General features: G+C 37.5%; 1 protein-coding gene across 1 annotated transcript; it reads left to right on the forward strand.

Annotated features, from left to right (window-relative positions):
- Positions 1-7803: 7803 nt before the first annotated feature.
- Positions 7804-18288, forward strand: LOC116052110 (cytosolic non-specific dipeptidase-like). The gene is given in 11 exon segments (XM_031302626.2): positions 7804-8062; positions 9671-9814; positions 10000-10162; positions 13032-13120; positions 14739-14939; positions 15091-15175; positions 15342-15502; positions 15621-15785; positions 16349-16490; positions 17474-17621; positions 18151-18288. Coding segments are annotated over 11 exon segments (1503 nt in total). The 5' UTR covers positions 7804-7924; the 3' UTR covers positions 18218-18288.
- Positions 18289-18510: the final 222 nt, after the last annotated feature.

Here is an 18510-nt window from a genome sequence, read left to right on the forward strand (position 1 = left end):
TGCAGCTTCTCAGTAATGTTGATGTGGTGAAATCTGAACAGATCCACACCATCCTGGTTCAGAAGTCTCCTAGTTCCTTCATATTGTCCATATTTGTATCTGAATCTCCCTCTGCACATTACCCCATATGCTCTGGAAAAAAAGAAAACACTGACCAGTATCGTTTGCAAAACAACACATGAAAATTAAAAACATCAAATAAGAATAAAAAATTAATAATATCAAAAATAATATATGATAATATGAATCACATTCCATTTAACATCAAATAAGAATAAAAAATAACAATATCAAAAATAATATATGATAATATGAATCACATTCCATTTAACATCAAATAAGAATAAAAAATAACAATATCAAAAATAATATATGATAATATGAATCACATTCCATTTAACATCAAATAAGAATAAAAAATAACTATATCAAAAATAATATATGATAATATGAATCACATTCCATTTCCCCCCTTCGACTAATAAGAAAACACTAAATATCACTACAATATTCAAAGAAATGTGAAAAAAGCATACAGTAAACCAAACCCTCAGTTTAAACAAAATTTAGCCAATCATTTTGTAGCATGTAATTACTTGCTTTTTACAAAGTACCACACAAAAGTCTCTCTTCACTGTTTGGTTACCAGATAGTGGGTGTAATAAATCTCCTCATGTCCAACTCTGTCAACCTCATCTATGTGACATCCCTGTTTAAATTAGACACAAGACAAACCAAGTCTGCTTGCTAATGTAATATGCAGAACAATCGTTCCTCTCCAATTGTAATCACTATCAAAATTCAATAAACTACAGAGCTTCACTCTGGAGTTTTTGTAAGTTATTTTACCTTTTAACTCTACAGACTTCATTAACACCACTGCACATATGCAGACTAGTGAAATTCAAATCAGATTTCTAAACCTCTATATAAATAACAAAAGATGCTGATCCATCATTGGGCTATAATAACTGATTTCCATTCGCAAATCTTAGAGAAGTCATGAACAAATGACTGGTACACTATAAACAACAAATTAACCAATGCAAACAACTTTTAATTTGACTAAAATATATCTGTGATTGGGAGTTAATGTCAGGCTATTTAGCTTATAATCACACAATTGTTCTAAGCTTATTTTTAACCAAATTCTAAGAACAGCACTCTCAATCTGCTGTTTGTAACAACTTTACATCAATCCAATCCAAATTCATACATGAGATCACTTCCCAATAAATTATCTGGGCAACACTCAAATAATAGAAACATCTTCAAAAGTTGCCTATGTCATTGGAGCACAAAAATAAAACAGTGAAATGTTCTTTTAACATTTCCTGACACACCAACCAAAGTAACATATTTGTCACTAGTCTTGTTAGAAGCTGTCACAGGAAAGTCATTACAAATTTAACAGAATAGATTTCACCAGATACTGACAAAATGTAAGGTTTTCATACCAAGTTGCTTAATTTAGATGTCTGTCTCAACCCTTCACATAGATGTATTCACATAGGAGTAACTCTATTTTAAAAGCAAAAATAATTACTTCTTTAGAGTAATTGTATTTTCAAATTGTGTGTTTGTCGGTGCATTACCTCCTTTTTATGTGTTGATGCGTCAATGCGTCGATGCGTCAGAGCAAATCCGATCTCTCTCACTCCTCCCTCTTTCTCTGGTCAGTCTACTGATGTCTATGCTCAACTTGTGACTGTCCTGATCCTCAATTGTTGGATCTCTTTCTGGTCCTGATGACATCAGCTGACACCCCCTTTTCAGATCTTCTGGGCATCTCTAGAATCCTGGTTCCAGACTCCTATAAGGGTTCACCGGTCCTCCTCTGTAATTTCCTCTGGAGTTTCTTCCTGGTCTAATACACTCACGGGCAAAGTGTCCATCCTGTCCACAATTAAAACACGCTTGTGGAGATTGCATAGAGTATGAATCAAATCTTCTTCCTCTTCCTCTGCCTAAGCTTCCTCGTCCTCTTCCTCTCCAGTTCTGTATCTGTCCACAAACTGGATATAAAACAACTGGAACCACTAATGGTGGTTGGAGCAACTGGCTTGACTGGAATTGTGGCGATAATTGTTGATTTGGTGGGCATTGATTCTGCACAACCAAAACCTGCTTCTTCTTCTTCCTCTTATTCTCCACCAGTTGTATTTGATTGAGTGTTCTGGGAGTTTCTTGGTCTTGTTCTTTCTGCTCATTTCTATATAGCTTCACTTGATGGGCTATTTGATTTGTATAAACACCTATTGTCATACTTCCAAGTCCCACTACTTCTGCTAGTTTACTCGTTACTGGTTGGGGCAGCCCCTCCTGCAGTTTGGTTCGCAAAATTGACTGTTCCAGTTGGCTCAGATCTGGATCATTTCCTGTAATATTTCTCCACACTTGATAAGCTCTTGACACATAAACTCTCGGTTTTTCTTCTTGTCTCAATGGCTCAATCAAAATGTTGTCTGGATGCACATTTGTTGGATATGCATCTCTCAGCGCTCTCCACAGACGACCTCTACTTGCAGCAAACAACTCAGGATCATATACAGAAGTCCCCACATGTCGATTAAGTCCTGCTCTCTGGAAGATTTCTCCCATAGCTGGAATCCCAACAAGATTAGCCAAAAGTCTCTTGATATCTCCTATGGCAAACTGTGTTCCCATCGTAATTTCTTCCAACTTTGCAATCCAAGGATGTGCTCCCTCTTGAAGAGTAGGCAACTTATGAAGAATATCTGACATATCAGTGTTCTGCAAAGGCTTATACTCCAACTTCTGTCCTCGAATGAACACTGGCAGCATCTTCCCGCTTATCTTTCCTTTTCTTGAGCGCAGTGTATATTTCTTCTCCATTTTTCGGGATTTTTTTTTCAGCAATTCGTCCCTCTGTATCTTCAGCTTCTCCAAGTATGATACACATCGCTCCATGTCTCTTTCAATCTCTTCTATGCTAGACGCTGCAGGATGAAATCCTGTAGCTTCTCTGCTCTCCAAATCTCCATCGCTGTCTCCATCTTCACTTTCATAACACTCTTCTGAATCATTCTGATCATCATCATCTTCATCCTTTGTCTTGCTAAACCTCAGTCTGCCCTTAGTTTCCAGATGTTTCAATTTCTTCTTACTTTTGGAGCTTGGATTCATCTTTATGGTTGTTTCAGCTTCTCAATTATTAGTTCATCTGTGAATGTTTCACCAAAGTACTTTGTAGGCATGTGTAACGTTACTTCTTTAATGTCAGTCTCTGGTCATGCCCTGAGAGCCATCTGGGTGTCCACTTCAGTCACTTAACCATGGACAGTTGTAAATCTGTCGCCCCTCCTTCTCTGCTGCTCCAGATGCAGATGCTTTTCTGGTGCAAGTGGGTGGGGGATGGGGCCAAAGTTGACTACCAAATCAGCTTGTAGAGGAGTGAGACAGGTCTGCTCTGACATCCATCGAGGCACACTGAATAAACACAAAACACAACACCTCCGAGAAGCATTACTTGTACTTTTAATCATACTCATTTTAGTTTTCTTGCTTCTAACCTATGACATCATTGATTCAAAATGTTGCTACAAAAATATTACCTAAGTAAGAAAAGTATCATAACAATATGTACTCCAAGTATCAAAAGTAACAATGTAGAAAAATATGTTTGTTCTACACAAATCCTAATTCATTTATTATGATATGTCAGATTACAGTAATATCCAAAAGCAATTTGTCTTGAAAATTACCACTAGTCATTCCTGAAAATTACATAATTTATCTCTTTTCCCTAAGTTTTGTGCTTGTGGTATAGCAGTTTTTACTATTCTCATCTAAATGTTTACCCTCCTGTAGATTGTAACCCCAATGCTACAGTTGTCTCTGTAACAACAATATTAGTATGAACTCCAGTATCCTAATTCAAAAGTACATTTATCTCTTTCTTTGTCTTTCTGTCACTTTCACAACACTCTCTCTGTCTTTAACCACCTTAGTACCTTATTGTACACTTAACGTTCTCTTAAAGTCATGCATTTTTTTATTCTTGTCCAATAAAACTTTCTTTTCCCTTTCTACAGCATACACTTCTTCTCTCAGCTTTCCTGACCATCTTTTGTAACAATAGTTACCCATTATTAACTCAGTCTGTTGTTTCATTAGGATTGAATTACTCGCTGTTTCTTCACAGGAATCAGATTCATTCATTCTGTTTTGCACCTTCACAAATGCTACTCATTTCCTTGGTGCAATGACATAACCACATGTGACAGTGGAGAACCTTAGCAAAATCAAAAACCTTATAGTATTATCAAATTTTGAATTGTTTTATTCAAAGTAAAATCATTTTAGATGCCTCGCCACTCAAAACAAGTGGTCCAACATTTTAAAATGGCAGAGGTGACAATCCTGAAGCCCTTCAATCAGTCCTCTCATCTCTTACTTTCAATAGAGGTATAGAGGCTGGACTTTTCTTAATCCAGGGTGATCAATCACTGATTTGAGTTCCAGCAAATCACCTATGCCAACTATTAATCTCTCTTTTTTCCTTTTTCTTTCAGGCCTGAGCCTTATTTATCCTACTTTTATTCTCAAATTTTTCTCCCAATTTTTCTTTTCATGCTACAGAAGCAAGCATAGTTAAGGCTTCCTAATTAGAAGGACATTTCAAATTCTAATGCCATTTCTCTAGGTGTTTAAGACATTTTCTCTCTCTTTTTTTTTTTATCCATCAACATAACTCTCATTTATAAATTTGATGGATCCCTATCAAATAGTTAAATAGTCAAGCAACAGCCACTTTAATGTTTTACTGAGCTGCACTCAACCCCCCTTCTTCTTCAGCCGCTTCGTCTCTGCCCTTAAGTGCAGGTAAGGAGTGGCTTAAACTTTCTGTGAAAAATTCCTAGCATTCTTGGGCATGCGCAGATCAGTCAACAGTGTGATTTCACAGTGAGAGGAACTCCACAGCACCTAGGCTCACACTCAACCAAGAAGAATAACTAAAGAATCACTCAGCTTACTTCAACATAAAAGTTCTTAATCTCACTAGTTTCAAAGCAGCAGATAACGCAAATAGCAATATGCTATCATAAAGCAGTTTAAACGATCTCAAAGAAATCAGAGAAAACTTAATGATTCTTACAAATTCCCTCAACAGACAGACCTATTGTCTCTCCATTTTCCCTTCAACAGACCACATTAAAACAACAATGACACAGGACAAAACAAACCAACACAACACATAAAGCACAAATACTAATTTGAAGCTTCTTATGTTTACTATAGTCTAGTCTATTTTCAAATCCTCCAAAGGGGACTCATAAGTTTTTAGCAATTTTTGAAAACGTTCTCCTTCGAAGAAGACTCATAAGATTATTAAACAAAAGTCCTCCCAAAGAAGGCTCATACATTTTAACATATTTGAAAACGTTCTCTTGAAAAAGAGACTCATATTTTAACCATAATGAACAGAATATCTTTCCTTACAGATAACTATGACTCCTGTTTTCAACCAAAACATATATGTATATATCTATCTAATATAGGATCCTTATGACGCATGCACAGCCTATCACACACAGCAGAAACACCACTGTTCACACACACACCGCTGTTCACACACACTCTCTCTCATACACACAAAAGTCGACATCATTCATGCATGTAATTCCTAAAAAGAGCTTGCTTTCCGCCGTATTGTTCTTTTCTTTTCTTTTTTGTTCTTGTTTCTTTTTCCTTATTATTTTGCTACCTAGATATAGAAGTCCAATGGGAAGTCTGCTTCGGACATTATTCGTCAACAATGAATCGATCGGCAAACCTACCATTGAACTGTTAGTCTACACCTCAGTTCTCAGAACTGGCTCAAACTTTTCATCTAATAAAAGTTCAAGACTACGGCCCATCCTAAGATCACCTTTTTTCAAAGGGCTTTTTATCAGATTAACGGCGTTATCCTTTATTCTTTGTTCCTGTTATTTTCTCTTTATTCTTTTATCTTTCCTGTTATTTTCTGTATTCCTTTTATTTTCTCTGTATTCCTTTTATCTTCTCTTTATTACTTCTTGTTTTTATTTTCTCTTGTTTCCTTTTTCTTTATGTTGTTTAAGCCAAATTGCCCTGGCCAGGGTTAAACTGTTTTCTTTAATCCAATTTGCCTATTCCTTAAAGCCTTTTCACATTGTCTATGTGAATATTCCTTAATCCCTTACTTTTTTCTCCCTTTTCTCTATTTCTTCACTTAAATTTCCTTTTCCTCTGTTTCTCTAACTTTTGTTTTTTTCTTATTTCTCATATGTTAACTCACACTTCCCTCTGTCTGCGTTGATTTTAACGCAAATAAATTTAAGACGGAACCTCCCCCTCACACAGCAATCACTACACAAAACACACACAGGTTCGACACGGTGCAATCCCTCAACGCACACACAGAGCCACACATGAACTGACCAGCGCCCAAATCTGTGAGAAAGCTCACCTCATAGTCGACCAATGCAGCGGGAGTCAGTCCCTGGGTGCCCATGATGAAACAATGACCTGGGAGATGCAACCGATCCCATCCTCGTCGCTAAAATTGTGGTGTCTTAAATAGTAATGCTGTGATGCTGTATGAAGAGGAATCCGCCGACACTGTTCTTGATTATAAAAAGGTTTATTACAAGCAAAGATTCAGCATCAATTTTACAAATTCCTGCAGAGAGCTTGGAGAACGACCAACCCAAATTCTTCCAAAAGTCGTTCTCTCTTTTCTTTGTGTGAACAACGTATATATCCTATGCATTGTATCAACATAGGACGTAATTTTGTAAGTATATCATTGGATCAGGTAACTAGCCAATCAATGCCTGTTATCTGGCACAACTCCAAAAAAGGTCTCTTCTGTCTTGGGGGGACCTCTGCTCATGTTAACAATTTCCAGATGTTCTCAGTAAATGTAGGGTAAAGTTCATAGGACTCCCTTATAACAAACCTTTAAGCAAAGTTTATAGAAAGTTATAGAATGGTCATATACTACATAAGTAAATATGAACTATATTGCACAAGTACATATTTTTTGTCGAAGTTTACTTTGTGCATCTTGTAGTTTATATTAGTTACATGATGAGTGTGAGACTCAGTGCCATCAGAAATTTATTTATATATATATTAGGGCTGTCAGCATTAACGCGTTAATCGCGATGCGATTAAGGGCCGCCGTGATGCGATTAATTTTTTACATTTTTTAATTGCATTAATCGCATTAATCGCAGAAATTCAGAGAAATTAAAAGAAATTAATCGTTTGACAGCCCTATTTAGGAGTTACTAAACACTATATTGACTCTAGTAAGGATAGGGATTTTTAGTTTTTTAGTTAGGTACTTGGAGGAATTGTGCAATAATGACAGATTCACACATTTTTCTTTTGTTTACAGTAAATAAATAATTACAAATCTTAAAATCAAGTTCATAAAGTAACTTTCTTTGCATTCATTGGATTCCCAATCAAGATACACTGTTAAGAATGGCTTTCCGTTGTTAATATGTACTTAAAAACTGTTCTGAAATGCAAAATAATAGAATTTTAATCATGTGATAAAATATGCGATTTATCGCGATTAACTATAGACCTTCAGCGATTAATCGCAATTAAAAAGAATCGTTTGACAGCCCTAATATATATACATACATACATACATACATACATACATACACATATATATATACATACATACATACACATATATATGTGTGTATATATATATTTATATATAAAAAAAATATAAATAAATTCCTGATGGCACTGAGTCTCACACTCATCATGTAACTAATATAAACTACAAGATGCACAAAGTAATGGGGCTGTCCGCTGTGACCACAATGTTGCAAAACTGGCACCACCTCAACATCCTGATTTGAAGAGCAGTAGTCAGCAGATTTAGAGGAGGGCGTGGTTTTGGTCCTCAAATATGACTGCAAAGGGCTGGAGGTACACTCGTCTCACTCCACTCTGCCTGTTCAACCCTCAGCTCCTGTTGCTGGCAAAGATGGCTTATCTCACAGCGCTTTTTAACTATGTGGATGAAAACCAGGATCTGTACGTGCAGGTAAGCTCATCCTGAGTGTTTTGATGTAATAGTTCTATGTAAGTTTACTCCCTTAATGACCTCCTGCTGTTACGGTAATGGCTGGGTATTGTTCAAAAAATGTCGATACCAATACTGTGACTTCGATACCGGTTCCTAAACGATACTTTTTTTGATTCCAATTCATACAACAAAAATAAATTACAACAAATCTTTTGATTTATTTTTCAGCTCCTACTTTGTGAGCTCTGCGTAATGCTGGATTTCCACAGGCAGCTGAAATAACGGCAGAGTGGAGCGATTCAATTCATTCCCTATGGGAACAGCAGTGTGAGCGAATTCCGCTGACGGTGACGAAAGTCCCCAGATGTTCACCGCTCTCCCCTCTCTCCCAAAGTTGACTCAGAGTCAATGCGGTAGCCAATGAGAGTGCAGACTCACGAAGGTGCCTCCAATATATTCTCCCGTGTATACAATACGCTATATTTGAAATTCCGCCAAAAATAAAAAAACGGAAAAATTAACAGAACCACAACCTGAATCAGAATGGTGGAAAAATGAATTAATGTGATAGGCGAGTTCCCTTTTTGTTTTGTTAATAGAAAAAAATCAAGCTTGCCAAAGGGTATCCCAGGCAGTAGGCATTTCTGGTGAGTAACGTTACATTATATATTTTTTATTTAGTAACGTTAGCACTTTAGCATGACAAACCACTAGCTTGGTGGGCAGTTCTCTTTTTCGTAAAAAGATAGCATGCCATCAACAGTTTCTTTCTACGGTCCATGGTGCACGAAGAAATGACAGAAACACTGTATGCAAATAACAAAACACAACTTTTTAAGCAGCAAAGTATGTGATTGGAAAAATACCTTAGAAAATTAACGCAGCGACACCCGACACCACCAAAACGTGTACACCGTTGGCACTATTTTGTGGTGACACAATTCTGTTTGGAATCCGCTGCATGTCAATGCATGTGACCAACGACAGTGGAGTTGCAGTTGAAAAATGCTGCCTGTGGAAACTCAATGTAACCTAGCGTTTATCCTGCCTGCCTCTGCGATATGTAACATCAGACAGCCAATCACAAACGTTATTAGATCTTGGTAGAAGCATGCCTCATGCTGATTGGCTCACTGACACTGATGAGATTTACTCCTCAGGTATTGAAATTGGGTATTGAATGACGAGGCATTTTTTGATACCTGATACTTTAGAGGCAATTTGTTCGGTGACAAAAGTATTGAATTCGGTACCCAGCCCTAGTTATGGTCAACTAATCATCGTGGTAATCAGATTGCATCCAAATGATGTTAATCTTGAACAATAAGCAGCATTGTAACTCATTCACTCCGGGTTAGAGAATGTGCCAAATGTCATTTCAAATGAAAGTTGAGCCACCAGACAACATGAAATCATATCAGTTTCAGTGACATGTTGCTTTTGTAAAACTTTGTGGAACCCTGATGTACATTCAAGGCCCATTCACTCTGACTACACTTTGCAGTTTTGAATTAAGCTTTAACAAAAATGTGAGCCTTACACTTCTCAAACTTGGATGTGCTGTATGTATCATGTTTTCTTGTTAAAATCAATATTGAAATGTATGTGAATTTTTCTTGTTCCTAGCGTCTCGCAGACTGGGTGGGAGTCCAGAGTGTGTCTGCTTGGCCAGAGAAGCGCGGGGAGATCAAGAAGATGATGGAGATGGCAGCCCAGGACATTAAGAATCTTGGGGGAACAGTGGAGATGGTGGACATCGGCAAACAGACGGTATTTAAGAGTGTGCTGTGTAATGTTGTGGACTTAATACATTGGTTTTTCATTGCTTTCCCTACGTATACTGTTTTGATTATTTGGTTCTGTTTTTAGGTTTTAATTTAACAGAATGGGCCAGTTTTGAAAAAAACCTTAACTCATATTAAAATGTAGGCTGTTATTTTTCTTTGTGCATGCAGCTTCCCAGTGGCGAGGAGATCCCCCTGCCGCCTATCATCCTGGGTAGTTTGGGTTCAGGCCCGGGCAAGAAGACGGTGTGTATCTACGGCCATCTTGATGTCCAGCCAGCTAAGATTGATGATGGCTGGGATACAGAGCCTTTCACTCTGGTAGAAATAGAAGGTGAGAGCAGAAGTGTTTTGGTTTCTCTTTGACACAGAATTACCCTGAAGCTGTTTTCATATGATCCGGAAAGTTTGTCAGTTAAAATCCAAACAGCTTCATTGGGAGTTATTGAAGTAGACTGGGATGTTGTTTTGGCATGTAACACGAGGCGTGGTGTGGTTAACTTCAGGGTTTCTGTTCTCAAGCTTTCATGTTATGATTACACTACTTTCTTTTTTGGCTTGGCAAACATAATATCACATTGCACTGAAATAAACATGTCCTACAGAGAAGGCCTGAAGGCAGAACCAAAGAGGACAGGTAAAGGGAAATGTAGTTTACTGTAACTGAGCCATGACCAGGCTACAGAATGAAATAACATTGGTAATTTAGTATGTTCACTATTACTACCATCTCTACTTAAATGTAACCTCTGTATATGTTCTTTGAGCTTTTATCAGCTTTGAACTAGCAATCATATCACAGTTTGCTGCATATTGCCAAAGTCCAGCCTACTTACCTCATGCTTTAGGGTAGAGTTGTTCTCTTAATCAGGACTTATCTGCAAACCTTGCAGATCAAGTTGAACAAGTACTGTTGTATTTAACAAAAATACATTAATGGCTCACGTGAAGCATTTTACTTAGTGAATGTATTACATGATGACAGATGTTCAGTCTTTTTGGATCAATTTATTTCCCATATTTATCATTTTATTTTTGGCTGCTATTTAACCAACTTGCCAGCGTTCCTAAATTAGTTACTGTGAATCATTAAAATCTACACAATAATTAAAATGCTATAATAATTTTACACTCTGAAGGTGTATTTGTCATGCGTTAAACAACTGTGGTAGAAGTTTTTCGATGCAGCAGGTGTAGATGTTTTAAAATAGGAAAGTGAAACAAAATAAGGACAGTCGAGGACTAAACCAAGTTAGATTTTTGTATTTTATTAAATGTATTTGCAAATATAGGAGTAACACGATTTCACAAAAGGCACAGCAGCCCCGTGTGGAAAAGTGTCTTCAATGAGTGAACAGAAACACTGAGGAAATGGGAGTGATAACCACACGTTCTGGTCTACACATGACTTGGCATTTCTTACAGGCATATCTGAACACAGGATACAATCTAAATCATAAGAGACACCCTGGATCCTCTGCGTCTCTTCCCTCTTGCCCCACTATCACCCTGGGGTCACATACCCCGTACATCTCGAACTAGCAAGGGAACACTGGATCTTCACAGAAAGATAGTTTACTGTGACCTTGTACCTTTATCGGTTCAAACAAGGCCTGTACGCATTCGTCTCCAGACTTCGTGTACGCAATCTACATGTGGGAATGAGATAAACTCCCTTCCAGCGTTGTGAGAGAAACACAAAAAGAAATTATACGAATAATATAGAGAATCATGCTTAAATGTAATTTTTGCCATCACACAACACAACAGAATTACTTAACTCTACTGTGTGTGAACCCCTTTGTAAGGTATCAGCACTTATTAACCAGGTCAATTCCCCGGCCACTTTATTAGGTCCATCTGTTCAACTGCTTGTTAACGCAAATATCTAATCAGCGAATCACATGGCAGCAATTCAATGCATTAGGTATGTAGTCACAGTCAGGTCAATCTGCTGAAGTTCAAACCAAGCAACTGCTAATCTACTGGGATTTTAATGCACAACGAAAACATTCCAAAAAAGAGAAAATATCCAGTGAGCAGCAGTTCTGTCGTCCTTGTTGATGGCAGAGGTCAGAGGAGAATGGCCAGACTGGTTTGAGCTGATAGAAAGGCAATAGTGACTCAAATAACCCCTTGTTACAACTGAGGGATAAAGAAGAGCATCTCTGAGCACACAACACGTCGAATCTTGAAGCGGATGGGCTACAGCAGCAGAAGACCACAACGTGTGCCACTCCTGTCAGCTAAGAACAGAAAACTGAGGCTACAATTGGCACATGCTCTCCAAAATTGGACAATAGAAGATTGGAAAAACGTTGCCTGGTCTGTTTAGTCTCGATTTCTGCTGCGACATTTAGATGGTCCGGTCAGAGCCTGGATCCATCCTGCCTTGTATCAACGGTTCAGGCTGGTGGTGTTGGCCCCTTAGTACAAATTGAGCATTGTTTAAACAAAGCTCAAATCATCTCAAACTGGTTTCTTGAACATGATGATGAGTTCACTGTACTCAAATGGTCTCCTCAATCACCAGATCTCAATCCAACAGAGTACATTTGGGTTGTGGTGAAATGGGAGAATCGCATCATGGATGTGTAACCGACAAATGTGCAGCAACTGCGTGATGCTATCATGTTAATATGATAAATCTCTGAGGAATGTTTCCAGCACAATGTTTTGTTGGATTTATGCCACGAAGAATTAAGGCTGCTCTGAAGGCAAAAACGGGGTCCAACCTTGTACTAGCAAGGTATACCTAATAAAGTGGCCAGTGACGGTATATTTGTAGTTTATTTTTTTATGACAAAAGGATTAATACAATTTCTTTTACCTCTTTCTTTTTTATTTGTTGGATTTTTTTCGTGCTACCCAAATGGTCTTGTGTACTTTCTGGTGATAGTCAGCTGACAGAAAGTGCCACATCCACTTCCTCCTGTCTCATTCCTGTCTGCTCAGCCCTCTTCTTGCTTATGTCATGTTTTACTATCCAGTTGTTTAGTTGCTAAAGAGTGACAGACACCATATATCTGCTCCTCCACTTCCCCCAGGTCAGCGTCCAGCCTAGGGGCAACATACTTCAACTAGAAACGTAAAAATAATAATAATAATAATAATAATAATAATAATAATAATAATAACTTGCTGATGTCATATAAAAGCCCAGGACTTTAAACTAAAACACTGTTTGTGTTTTTTATTTGCAGGTAAGCTCTATGGAAGAGGTTCTACTGATGACAAAGGTCCTGTGTTGGCCTGGTTTAACTGCATTGAGGCCTACCAGAAGATCCAACAGGTAAAGTTCCCACCACAGCTTCATCTCTAACTTATTGTGTCTTTCTTTACCCTCCGACGGGCACTGTGATTAGGGACAAACTGTTTAAATTGGCTCCAGGGGCAGAGTTGCCAAAACCACATCTGCAGTATCCAGTTTACAGTAGTAAATCATGCTTCAAGTAATCAAACCTTCCTGTTGGTCCAACAGCAGCTCAAAGTTTGAGTGATATAGGACCAGACCTCTGTAGCAAGACTTGAGGTGTAGTCACAGTCAACTGAATGTGCAGCCCGCCAATATCATTGATGATGGTGTTACAGAGCTTTTTACCGTGAAGATAATAAGATCAAACCTGTTTGAATTTTGGTGTGGTTTTGTGTTTCCAAAAATAACCTGAAGCTCCTTATTAGCACATTAGGTGTGGTTGAACAGTGATGGGAAACATCAACATCAATCAGAACTTTACTGGATGGAATGTTGTTTGGTAAGCGAAAATATACCTAGGTGTGGTGATTTATTTTATGACGTTTTCACATTAACATTGTTTGGAATTTGTAGATGGTCAATGGAATGATAATTCTAGGTTAAATCCATATCTTGTATACAGTATCTCAGTCCGTAGGGAGTTGGGTTGGGAACCGGAGGGTAGCTGGTTCAAGTCCCCGTACGGACCGAATTAGGGAGCGTGGATTGGTAGCTTGAAAGATGTCAGTTCACCTCCTGGGCACTGCCAAGGTGCCCTTGAGCAAGGCTCCCCCCCCCAACCGCTTAGGGTGCCTGTTCAGCAGTTGCAGCTCCCTCACTCTGACATCTGTCCATTTGTACATATAAAAGGACCTATAGAGTGTAAATTGTAATTTCCCCACTGGGGATTAATAAAAAAGTATAAATGAAATTATTAATTATTAAATTCACAGATATTGTGACAAGGAGTGTTTTATCTAAAAAATAAATTATCTCTGTGTTAAAGTACAGGGCTGATCCTGCAACTATGTCTTATCCAGCCGTCACTTAATAATTAAACCAAGTCATGCTACCTGCGTGTTGTTTTGAATCACCTTTACTTTTCCCTTAAACATGGAAACTGTTGGTCTGAAGGGAAACAATCCCAATGACATACTGTAGGACATGCCGATCATTATTTAAGGAGCTTCAGTCAACACACCCAGGATTTATTCTATGATCAGGATTAACATAAAATATGTTTTCCAAATGAGAAGGTTTCTTTGCGCCATTTCAACTTACCATTAAAAAATCCATAAACCTTTAACCTACTGATCTTTAAAATGTTAACACAGTGAGGCCTGGTGATTTATTTTTATTTATTTATTTATTTGTTTATTTAAAAGGGACAATGCACATTAATTGACATTTTTTGTTTACACTCAAAATGTAAATGTGCCAGAGTTAGCAAAAAAGCTAATTTTCATCTGTAGTCCCTTGGCAGGTCAACACATCATCATATTACATTAATAAAAAATAATGCAAGAAAGATAGAAAGCAAATTAAGAAAGAAAGAAAGCAAATTAAGAAAGAACAGAGAAAGGGACAAATAAAATAAAAAATAAGTACAATACAAAGAAGGGCAGTACAGTGAGGCCTGGTGATAAATTTAGCCTTATCTCTCTTCTTGTTGCAGGCGCTTCCCATCAACATAAAATTCTGCTTCGAGGGAATGGAGGAGTCTGATTCTGAGGGCCTGGATACACTGGTGTGTTCTCAAAAAGACTCCTTCTTAAACGATGTGGACTATTTCTGCATCTCTGACAATTAGTGGCTCGGCAAGACCAAACCCTGCATCACCTACGGTCTGAGAGGAATCTGCTGCTTCTTTATTGAGGTAAAGTCTGATTTTAGTTCTGTTTGCATTTTAGTTAAACTGTGGCAACAATAAATCTAGTTTCACTGTAATGCAATTATTCCAGTATACGTTTTTTTGTGAAATTGTATTTTGATGAAGCACAATAAAAGATTTCTTTCTTAAATTATAGGTGCATTGCAGTGACAAGGACCTACACTCAGGGGTGTTTGGTGGTTCTGTTCATGAAGCCATGACCGACCTGATTGCACTTATGGGCAAGTGAAGCTGATAATTGAACTTTAATCTCATAAAACAAATTTTAATGCAGTTTTAGAGGTAAACACTGGAGACAAAATCAGTTTCTTTAAACTGCACTTTAGACATTTGTAGGGTTTAAATCGTCAAAGAGTTTAAATATTGTGTCTGTGGCTTTCTTAACAGGCTCCCTCTTAGACAATAAGGGGAATATTTTGGTTCCTGGGCTAAGTGATGATGTGGCCCCTCTGACAGATGAGGAAAAAAAGCTGTATGAGAAAATAGATTTTGACTTGGATGAATACCGCAAAGACATTGGAGTCGAACGCCTACTATATGACACCAAGGCAAGGCATCGATTTCTGTTTCTACATCACTCAAAGATAGAAATGTGTTGCACTACTCTGGATTACTCCAGGCTAATCATCGTAATTTAATCGTACTGTTCTTTTTTTTTTCATGTAGGAGAAAGTCCTGATGCACCGCTGGAGGTATCCATGTCTTTCTCTACATGGTATTGAGGGAGCTTTCTCTGAAGCAGGAGTCAAGACTGTTATCCCCTGCAATGTCATTGGCAAGTTTTCCATCCGCCTCGTCCCCGACATGGACCCCAAAGTTGTGGAGGAAAAGGTAGACCCTGAAATATCTTAACTGTGATTATAATTCTGTCATCTGCTAGTATTCATGTGACTGGAACCCAATAAAGGTTGTGGTGTGGAACATATTTAAGCCTCTGCCAGTAGAATTTAAAACTTGATGACTTTGCCAACCACTCGAGGGAATTAGTGGTAGTGTGTCACAAAGATGACTCTCAGAATATTGAACCTACAGCTAAAATCTTGCAAGTAAAGCAGATTCACAGAGCAGCCTTAATTGGTTAAATTCTTAAGATAAAAAAAAATGGTTCAAAAAGCTACTGGATCTATTCTTCTTGACAAAAAATCCGTGACTTGTCAAGAGGAGTTGTGTCAATGAGTTGTATAAGATAATCTTGCCACTACTAGTAGTTCTAATAATAATAATAATTCTTAAAAGAATGTTTAAAATAATCAGAACAATTTTTTAACAATAGTTGTTCCTTGTTTCCCAAGTGGGAAAAACAAGGCAGAAAACAAGGAATAGGTATATACTATATATATTAGTTATTATAATTACTAAATTTAACTTTTTCACATTTCTTTTTCATTATCAAGGTTATTGATCATCTGCAGAATAAGTTTGCTGAACTGAAAAGCCCCAACAAACTGAAGGTGTACATGGACAACGGAGCCAAGGCCTGGGTCTCTGACTTCAACCACCCGCACTACATGGCTGGCCGAAAGGCCATGAAGACAGGTACAGAGGCTGAGTGATGCAAGACCAATAGAGATGGATATGGTTAAAGGATTAGTTCACTCAAAACACATACTTCCCACTTACCCCCCTGTTAGCTAGCCATGTTCATAGTTTCATTCTTTGTACGCCAAAGTTTTGAAATAGTCACTTGTTTGTGGGGCTCAAAGCACCGAAAACCAAAAGTAGTACGTCTTTACAGAAACAATGTCCTGGTCACTCAGAGTAATCCACAGACGTTTTTAAAAGGCAGAACATAGTTTCCATTTGTTTTTATTGAAGGTAGTTAGTGATAACAAAAGCCTGTCTCAAACCCTTAAACCACAAACAAAACTGATGTCAAGATGCCACAAAGGCTTACGCAGGAAATGTTTTTGTAATTTGGGTGAAATGAAAATCATGGATAAGGAAATCTTTTTTTTTTTTTTTATTACACTCCGTCCCTCATGTTGTAGACATTTTTATTTTTTATTTTGACCCTCTTCACTCATATGGCTATGCATAGCCATATTCTACTGCTCTTCATACTATCCATCCTTCACATACACTTATTCTTACTAGTCTTATAATGTGACCACACTGCACATAGCTGTACATACTGTACATATGTCTATATGGTTCATTCAGAATATCCATATTTATTGTTTTTCTTATTATATATTCTGTTAATACACTGCATATGTCTATATCTATATAATTATTACTACTAGTATAATGTCACTGCCACTACATTTCACATATCTGTACATGTTGTTCATACATTGGTCATATTACATAGCCATATTTATACATTATCATATTTCTTGTCCTGCCTATGCTCCACCTGTCTATACTTTGTATATCACATTGCACTTTTCTGCTTTTTTTTTGCACTTCTGGTTTCGTTGTCTTTGTACTTGTACTCCGCAGAATGACAATAAAGTTGAATCTAATCTTGAATCTAAAATCATATTGACCCATTTTCTCCTCCTCTTGCTGTGCCATAGTCTTTGGTGTGGAGCCTGACTTGACCCGTGAGGGTGGAAGCATCCCCGTCACCCTGACCTTCCAGGAGGCCACAGGACGTAACGTCATGCTGCTCCCTCTTGGATCCTCTGATGATGGAGCTCACTCCCAGAATGAAAAGCTCAACAGGTCTGTCACAGTGCTTCACTTCTCCTTATTTCCCTTTCTACCTGAATGACTGTGATTGAGAAGAGAGGGGGAATCTCCAGAAACCAAAGAGTTAAAATATTCTCATAGGAGTTCAGTGTCTAGTGTCACTAGAATAATCACGTAAAAATTTACATGTAATATTGAGGAAAATAAATGATTTAATTAAGGCAAGGCAGCTTTATTTGTATAGCACATTTCAGCAACAAGGCAATTCAAAGTCTTTACATAAAATATTAAAGAGCAGTTAAAATGAAGGCTAAAGGAAAGATTGTCATAAGGCTGAGTACTGTCTGTCACGTCCACATTTTGTTTTACGGTATGTTGAATTTAGTGATAGTTTAAGTACCAAATTAAGTTCTTCCACCCAAACGTTATAATTAAAATGAGATGCAATAACTTTAATCTTTATGAATGATCTTCACGACTTACCATTCTGTTGCAGCTTGTGAAAAAGGCAACTATTTACCCATTAAACAAGCTCATCACTGTTTTATCTTTCCATTTTCAGAACCAACTACATTCAAGGGATCAAGATGCTCGCTGCATACTTCTATGAGGTTTCCCAGCTGGAATAAAGTGATGTCTCATTATGAGAAAAATGTAAAATATGTCCATCCTCATTATCAGAGCCATAGCCTTTGTGGTGTGATCAAGGTTATTATAGTTTAGCATTTTTCATTAGTTTTTATTTTTATTTAGTTTTGACTTTTTGTTTTCAAATTCAGTTTAGTTTTAATTAGTTTTTAAAGCGGGTTTACTAGTTTAGTTTAGTTTTTATTTTTTGAAAATGCTTAGTTTTAGTTTAGTTTTTATTAGTTTTAGTCTTTTTTTGTAATATGGGTTATCTGTCAGGGGATTCAAAAAGGTC

Source organism: Sander lucioperca, chromosome 17 (genome assembly GCF_008315115.2).
Source record: "Sander lucioperca isolate FBNREF2018 chromosome 17, SLUC_FBN_1.2, whole genome shotgun sequence".
Classification (NCBI taxonomy): Eukaryota; Metazoa; Chordata; class Actinopteri; order Perciformes; family Percidae; genus Sander; species Sander lucioperca.